At 43.9% G+C, this 8,889-nt stretch overlaps 1 protein-coding gene across 2 annotated transcripts in view; it reads right to left on the bottom strand.

Annotated features, from left to right (window-relative positions):
* Positions 1-999: 999 nt before the first annotated feature.
* The window catches only part of LOC137874137 (sodium/calcium exchanger 2-like), a 120,547-nt gene continuing 112,657 nt past the window's right edge, over positions 1,000-8,889 (bottom strand). For both annotated transcript variants that reach the window (XM_068712739.1, XM_068712740.1), the window contains 3 exons: positions 7,493-7,592; positions 6,427-6,702; positions 1,000-5,811 (listed from right to left, as the gene is read on the bottom strand). In XM_068712739.1, the coding sequence (XP_068568840.1) occupies positions 5,435-5,811; positions 6,427-6,702; positions 7,493-7,592 (753 nt within the window). In that variant the 3' untranslated portion in view covers positions 1,000-5,434. The remainder of the gene's footprint in view (positions 5,812-6,426; positions 6,703-7,492; positions 7,593-8,889) is intronic.

Here is an 8,889-nt window from a genome sequence, read left to right as displayed (position 1 = left end):
AAGCATTCAAGAGCTAGAGAGGTTTGAGTGCAGAGATTTTAGCCGAGGTCAACCAAAATGTTATTTTGTTCCAGCTGTTCCATTGTAATTTTATATAGTATATAATTATATATTTCACTTCTTTTATGACTAATAGTGTTCAATCTATCATATGCAGCAGTTTGGCATCATTTAGAGAGCCTGGATCCTCTCTGAGCCTGTTTATGTCTGTCATCCATGGGATTTTCTCATCTGGCTTCCACTCCAGGTCTCCTAGCTCAGCCTATGGTTGGTCGATTTCAGTCAATGGACCTTAGAAGCGTCTGAGTCCACAGAATCTAACAAATCCCTTGTGATTTTGATAGACAGAAGCGTTAGCCAGTACGGAGTAAAACTGTGGCGCGTCACCTGAGACGTGCGCACAGCATCGGCGGAATTCGATCCCCTCTCCCCACGGTGCCTTTGTTAAACGGGCCCTTGTTTCTGCACGGGGACATTTCAGCGACGCACCGGAAATACGTAGAAATATTGTTGACGGAAATAAGCTGAGATATACAGCAGAACAACAAAAAGGTAAGGAGCTTTGGATGATTTTGAAGGATATTACGCATTGTGTTTCTGGTGTTTGTTTGCTCACAGCCTTGTGAGGGTTTACCGGAGAGACGATCTGATGGTAGTTCTGGAATCTGTGTCGTGCTTTTTGCTATCTCGGTTGTCTATGCTAACCGTTAGCTTTGTTATGCTAACTCGGAGAAGAGCGAGTTATGGCTAGAAATACGTGATTTTGTGATAAATCTTTTATTTGCGTACACTATTTGTGTAGAATGGTGTTTGGAGTGTGTAAGAATGTCTTAGATTGTTTGTTTTAAGCAGATTTTGAATTTTTTTTTTTTCATATTCAGAAATACATGCATAAATGGACATTTTTGGACGGTAAATGCTACAGCAGACCCAAATTCGGGTCCGTCGGGCTTAACAGGCCGTTTGCTCATTCAGTGCAAAAATAATGACTCAGACACATTACGCCTTGAAAATAAATAAACTATATTCAAATAAGGTCAATTTCATTTAATTCAAGACCTTCATTTTCTTTCGGTAACACATTACACCTCATGCCATGTTCTCAAAAACAAGTTCGTCAAATGTTTTTTTCATTTCATAAAAAAACTTAAATCTCATCTTCAAGTTAATAATTTATTACAGTATTGAATAAATGTTTATGTCTATCACATGATATTGTAGTAACTCAGTCGTTATTTCCCTACAAAGGTTCAGGCAGAGAGAGAGAGACATTTTCATCATCACAGGAAAAAACTTCACAGGGAGACACATTGAAGAGCAAGACCCGGGAGGGAGCGAATGGGAGGAGAAGAAGAAGGACAAGGAAGGAAAAGAAGGAGATGAAGAAGAGAGAAGAAAAAGGACAAGGAGAAAAGGGAGACGAAGAAGAAGGAGGAGGAGGAGAAGAAGAAGAAGGAGGAGGAGAACAAGGAGAAGAAGAAGAAGAAGAGGGTAACACTAACACAGAAATATTGTACACCAACAAACAAAAAAGATGACCTGGGATGTTAAAGACACAACAGAGCCCGCTCCCTTTTCACAGCTTCTGAAGGTAACGTAACTAAAGAACAGCAGACACTGTCTCTGTGTGTCTCTTCTACATATCTGGATGGAACTGCTTGCTCTTTTTAATCTCACAGAGAGCCTCTGGTGTTTGGGATTGGAACTGTGGGGCATTAACCCCACAGGGTAAAATAATGCCTACAAGGCGTCACAGTAGACCATGCTACTAACACACGTACACGGAGGGTTCAACATGCATATTGCAGAAGGACACGGAGGGGGGAGGCAAACACGGACGCACACTTGGGGGGAGGGTGAGGGCGAGGAGGAGATGCTGGATGGGGAGGCGTCACATCTAGCTACAGAACAGCAAGGGGCCGAAGCCAGACAGTTAGTAGTAACAGAAGTTCATGGAAAACATAGTCCGGACAGTGTTCTGTTCTCGGGGGGGGGGCGGAGCCACACCTGCTGGGATGAGACCGGGTACACAATCTGATATGTACATGTCGGTGCTGATAACTCTTCACCCAGTCATTGATTACACAGCAGCTGTATGTGTGTGTGTGTGTGTGTGTGTGTGTGTGTGTGTGTGTGTGTGTGTGTGTGTGTGTGTGTGTGTGTGTGAACCGGGTGGTTCAGTGAGTAGACTACAGTTAGGCTACTGTTACAACATCACCGGCCACCATTAATATCTACAGAAAGTTCTTCTTCAGCTTATTTAGCTAATGACGACCCGAGACTGACTGACAGTCGCGCTGGCAAACGTCCCACACTGTTTCCTCATGTAAACATGCTACTTACACTCAAAAAACCCTATCCTCCTCCGAGAGAACTGAACGACGATATGAGCGTCGGCGGAGGGATACGACAAACAATGGAGCAGAAAAAAAGGTGTGAACTGACCTCTCGTCTCAAAAGCTAACCATAGTGTAATTGTTTTCTGTATTGCACATCGAAACCACACTCCTCGAAACTGAACTCCCAAGCTGTTCGCCTCAAGAACCTGCGGCCCAGCTTATTCATAGATACATCCTCTTCTCGTAAATAAATAATTATCTAAATAAATAACATGAGTAACATTGACTCAAACGCACTACGGTAAAGTAGATGGGGCTATGTTACACTACACTGTTTGAGCAGTTCGGAGGGAAACTTCCTCGGTGTGGAAAATGTATCAAAATCTAATCTGCTAAACTCAGTTACGGTGTATATACTGATACTTATACATTGATACTACTCTAAACTTTGTTTAGAAGTACAAAACAATCTGCCTTGGCTGTATCTGCAAGTAAAAGATACAAAATCTGCTTTAGAAAGTTTCACAAAGTATAGTTAGTTCAGGGTAAAACAAATCAAATATTTCTGATAATATTATATAGCGCTTATCGTTTGTTTGTGGGTGAACATGATAGTGATGTAACTGCAGCACAAAGCCTAATGTATTTAAGGTGACCGATATGGAATATTACGGTAATTAGAACGTCGACTGCGTCCTTGTGTAGAAAAAGGATGGTGGGTTCTAGATGCTAAGCTAACAGCTAACTACTATATTAGCGCACCACGACGTTGCACACGGCTCGCTATATTAGCTGCGACTGATTTAAAAAAATCGTATTTCACGCACCGACTTCTCAGCTTTATGTTAAAAAGTAATAAACCCTAAAATGTCGGTGTGGAAATGTCACAGTGCTGTTATGCTAGTTGATTTTTTCCCCGTCTACTTAGTGGCCATTTTTCAGTAGCTTGTGAACATGTTTAACTGTATGCTCCAACTCTGCCATGCAATACTGAGCGACACGTGCATGCCCCTGCAGGGCCGTGTTTTCTAAAGGGGTTTCCCCATTGCCTGTGCTGTGGTACTATGACTTCAATGACTGTCTGCTGACCCACAGAGTGTAAACAAAATCTGGAGAACATTAGACGATAGACCTTAAGTTAGTTAGTTCAACAGTGTGCAGACTCTCCATGTAAACAGAGTATATCAGTCAGTCCAGTGGAAACTTCAGACAGCTCAGAGTTTTCCCTTTGTGCATTGCACACTTAACAGTTTGTCGACTGCAGAAACAACACAGCACGTTTTACATCACATTAAAATAAAGTGCAGCTTTGTACAGCTGAAAGCTTGAATACTAGATATTTTACTTGAGTTTTCCTTAAGGCATTGAATGGGTACCATCGCTGAAGCATCAGTGTTTCGTGGTCCTGTGCCCTAATTAAAAGTGTTGCTCATTATGCTGCAGACTGAATGTTGATGACTGGAATCAGTTTTTAAATGATGTTAATTGTAATTTAGTGGCTTTAGAGGCTTCGCTATTTGTGAGTAAACTAACACTGTTATGTCCACGCTTCCATGTTTGTGTGACCCGAGCTGCCCTCACTAAAGGTGAAGGATCAGTCTGTTGGGGTACTGGATTAGTCTTGAAACGGTGAGGACTGACTGTGGGTCAGGGTCTGCACTCAGATCGCAGTCACTCTGCATTTTGATTGCACTCCACACAGCAAGTCTGTGCGTGTGTGTGTGTGTGTGTGTGTGTGTGTGTGTGTGTGTGTGTGTGTGTGTGTGTGTGTGTGTGTGTGTGTGTGTGTGTGTGAGCACATGTTTGGTCCTCCTGAGGAGGAAAAATGTTCAGACCAAACATCTGTCCTTCTTCCTGTATGCCTACACACACACACACACAAACACACACACACACACACACACACACACTCACACTCACACTCACACTCACTCACTCACTCACTCACTCACTCACTCACTCACTCACTCACTCACTCACACTCAGCTTTACACAGGAACATTTAAGCTGACACACAAATGCAGGGATGGAATTTTCAGGTGGATTCTGATCATTCCCCTTTATTACATACTATATTTGTGACTCGTGTAAAGTTGCTCTGGCTATACATGCAAAAAAAAGTTTGATATACAAATGTCTCTGTTAGAGCTATGCTCTGGTTGCCATGACAACCAGAGATGCATCTGAGAGGAACGTGGGGTGCTGGGGAGATATGGCTCTTCATAAACTTAACATTTCAGCAGCTTATCGTGTATTTGTTTGGTCAGCTGAGACTTTAGTCTCTAATGGCATGTTACCAAAAAAAATCATCCCATGTCGTCTGCACTTTCTTAATGTATGGGAATGTGTGGCCTGTGTGTGTTTTCCTCCCCTTTTCTTTTTCTCTGTAACTGGATTTTCTGTACAGACCAGTAGCTGCTGAAAACACTACACTCTATATATACAAACAAGTACACTGGCTTTGACTATTTATAGCGTGTGGAAAACCGCCTTCATCTAAACGGTGTATTAGATGAGAACCTCCTGTCGTAAACAAGCTTAATGTTGTTGTAAACATTCCACTCCTTTTTTATGAATTACTTTTTTTGTCCACACATGCTCCGCCTCCTCAGTGGAGAAGAGATGTGAAGCAGCATGGGTAAAGACGGCGACACAGACGAGAGCTTTTGTCTCCTTCGATGCGACTCGGATGGATACATTTTGCCGTGCGCCACTTCCTGTTTCTCTTACGGGTCTGATGGGTGACCCCTCTTTTCACCTTTAAAATCTCAACTTCACGAATTGCTCTCTTTGCCCCTCTTCTCCGCTGACTTTGCCGCAGTACCCCTCACTAACACTTCCTCTCGCCCAGTCGTCATGGTGCGTGTGTTTTGTCATGATCTGTTTACACATGCGTACATATAGTGTGTGTGTGTGTGTGTGTGTGTGTGTGTGTGTGTGTGTGTGAACATGTAGTGTCTTAGTATCCCCGTGTCAAAGACCAGGGGTGGGGCCGCAGTGAGCTCCATCCCTTGTTTCATGTGGAACTGTGTACCGCGGAGTGTTGAAGTATATGTGTGTGTTGCTGTGAAATGTTCCTCCCGTCTCCGTTTTCTCTAAAAGCCGCTGATGTGGCAGTAGGCCTCCAGGCTGGAGAAGAGGATGTAGAGGAACCACAGGCCCAGAAACAGCAGGCTGGTGACAATGCGGGCGCCCCTCGGGCCGCCGAGCTCGCCGCCGATGGAGGGCCGGCGTCTGAACATCAGCACGCCCATGCAGATGAAAGCGAAGATGGTGAAGAGCGTGACGGAGAAGGCCAGTGAGCCTGGGTCCACCCTGAACTCCTTCCCCTTGATCCGCCAGTAGATGGCGGCCACTGACCACGCCACACCGATGCCCAGGAACACGTTGACGGCGTTGCTGCCGGTGACGTTGCCAATGGACGCGTCAGCGTGCTGGTCCTGCATGGCGGCCACTTTGCTGGCGAAGGTGTCTGAAAACGAGAGGAAGAGGTGTAAACAAAGTTACATTGCTAGGCAACAGCTTGGAGCCGTGATTACTTCCTGCCCGCTGTTGTCATTCACATACAAGGATTATATAAAAGAAGGAGGGGTCGTTACGTCATTGTGACAACAATTTTGTATTTTTTTTTGCAAGTAGTGGTATAAAGGTCCAGATTTTATAGAGGCAATTCAAATCTGGCAATTAGCGCCACCTCGTGGCGATGATAGGAAACATCATAGAGAGAATATTATTTAATATCATTTACAGTTTGATGGTTGGTTGGTTATTGGCAACTGATTCTAAAAATGGTGTATTTGAATATTCCTGCATGCTGGGGTCCCTAAACAGTCTTGGATTTGCATAAAATGGGTATGACAGGAAAGCTAAGACTCTTGAGGATCCAATGAGCACAATTGTATTTATATGTGATGATGTTAGTCTCCATAGTATCTATTTAAAGATCCCCTGACCCTCTTAAAGACAAGGGGGGAGTAGAAGAGGTTAAAATGCTGAAATTGGATTTGTAGATTGATTTAATTGATGGTTCTCAGGACATGTTCCCTTCCACACACTCTCACTCAGTGAAAAGAGCGCATTCACTCACCTGGAATGGAGGTTCCCAGTGCCACAAACACCACGGCGGTCACGCTGTCCCGGAGGCCGACGGTGCAGCCGAAGTGCGACGCTAGGTCTCCGATGATGGCGGTGAGGAGGCCGATGGAGCTGATGGAGACCAAGAAGCAGGCCCAGCCATTCCAGTACTCTGTGGGCGGGACGCAGGCAAACAGGACCTTCCAGAAGACGGTGACGAAATGCATGACGTAGTCGTAGCAGGACGGCAGGCGCTCCTCGCGGCCCTCTTCCTCGTCGTCGCCGTCACCTGCGGGGGGGGGGAGAGGAACGTTCAGGGCACATCATGGAGAAGATCAGGCCTTTAATGAGTTTAAAGCGAACCTTGACAAAGCTGGTGCCAGATGTTGGTTTCTTGCGCGTTATAGGAACACGTTAGATGAAATTAAACAGTGGGTCTCGTGCAGATTAAGTATCCAGACTTTAAAGTCCTAACACTTAGACAGTTGACATCAGAATGGAAGAATTACTGTCTGCAGTGGACTCTCACTTACACTAGAGGGTGGCCTTGAATTATACATCCAACAAGCATTCATGGGTCTGAACATGCACATGGACTTAATCAATATTTGCCAATACATTAAGTCAAAGGCAGGTTGAAGGTTTAAGCCTCTCATACCTGCTGTTAATGAGCTTTATTGATTTAAAGGACAGGTACAGGCCCTGTAACAACAAGCTCAGTCATAACCTGTATTTGTATGTTAAATACAAAGAACTTTGTGCTTTACGGTTTTCTCTTTGTCTCATGTTCAATTCTGGCATGTTTTTATGATAAAAATTAACAAAATATAAAAAAGTTGGCAGTCCTTTTTATATTTTGTATTTATTTCCAGGGTAGAGGCACACAAACGTTGAGGTTTAGTTACTCTTTAGGAGTGGTTGAGAGTGTAGTTAAAGGATGAAAAGAGTCTCCTTGTGACAGCTGTTTGTTCACTCCAGTAATACTTCTACTCTCTCACACACACACACACACACACACACACACACACACACACACACACACACACACACACACACACACACACACAGAGGGAGTTCACCTGCGCTGACAGTGACCGCCTCCACAAACTGCTCCCTCCAGGAGTGCGTGCCGATCACCAGCGCCAAGTTGGTCTTCTTAATGAGCTTGTCCACGGTGCTCTGCCAATCAGGGGCACAAAACATACTTCCTTAGCAAACCAGCTATAGGACAGGTGACAGGGGTCACTCAGGTGAGACCGAGCTTGTTTGCTGTGCTGTTGCATTGTGGGAAATGTAGGAAAAGTTGGCAGATTTAGGCCTCTGCTGCTCTGATTTTGATGTTCTGGGTAAATAGGCTTATTCACTTTATGGCAGAAGATTAAGCTGTGGAATGACACCACTCTCATCCGAAAGAAAAAAGTGAAGCTATAGCCTGGAGCCAGTTAGCTTAGCTTAGCATACAGAAGCAGCTGGCCTTGATGGATTAATGGGTAACGGCACCTCTACATTATATCTAGTTTGTTTAATCCTGTTAAACTGTTAACTCATATTAACCCAAAGCACGAGCAATGCCATGTTCCTCACAATGTTCCTCACCATGTGTTACAACTGCTCTATCCAGTCGTGCTGAAGTTTGATTTGCAGAGGATTTGACTTCCAATACAGCCGTATTACATTTTTTAATTAATTTGTGTTGTGTAAAACTGCTAAAGTGCCTTAAAGTAAAAACAACAGTAGAAAAACATCGACAAAAGAACAGATATGCAGTGCTTTATTTCCCTTTTTTAGGAGAAACACACTTCAGTAAGATGAACAACAAAATACAAACATGAGCAGACAACACAACCCACCTACCAGACACATTGATCTCTGGTGTACTTAATCTAAATGCCAATCATACAGAATTGCATTATTTTCCCCTGCTGGTTCCCAATCCCCGCGAATCATAAGAGACAAGGTCAATTGTAATATATGTCCACGAGGGGTCTATTGACTCCCTAATCAGATGGAGGATGAGAATATTGAATTTTGGAGCGATGATAGGACGGCGGGCTCTCATTCATCTCTTCTGTTTACGTTGTTTGTTCTCTCTCCCCTGCTGTAATTAGTTCCCAAACAATCCATGCTGCTGCTGGTTTTTAATTGGCTGAAAGTTAGATGGGGTGTTTGATGCGTTTGCTGAACTCATCCGTATGTTATTTAGGGAGTGGGAAAGAGCACAAGAGGGCTTATTAGGTCCTGAGAAAAACACACACACACACACACACACACACACACACACACACACACACACACAGGACCACGGTATGCTTTTTCATGAATTCTTTCGAATCTTTGAAACACCCACAACGTCAGTTACATACATGAGCGTTGATGACAAAATCAATAGCGGTACTTGTTGATATTTAAATAATTTATTCCGTGCATTTAGATGGACGTAGAAACAATACGATATTTCCCCTCAATGCTGCCGGTA

This window comes from Cebidichthys violaceus, unplaced genomic scaffold, assembly GCF_023349555.1.
Source record: "Cebidichthys violaceus isolate CVI_PGR_0920_01 unplaced genomic scaffold, fCebVio1.0.p SCAF_1, whole genome shotgun sequence".
In the NCBI taxonomy this organism is placed as follows: domain Eukaryota; kingdom Metazoa; phylum Chordata; class Actinopteri; order Perciformes; family Stichaeidae; genus Cebidichthys; species Cebidichthys violaceus.
The sequence above is the reverse complement of the archived record's forward strand: the minus strand, read 5'-3'. Positions and strand labels throughout refer to the sequence as shown.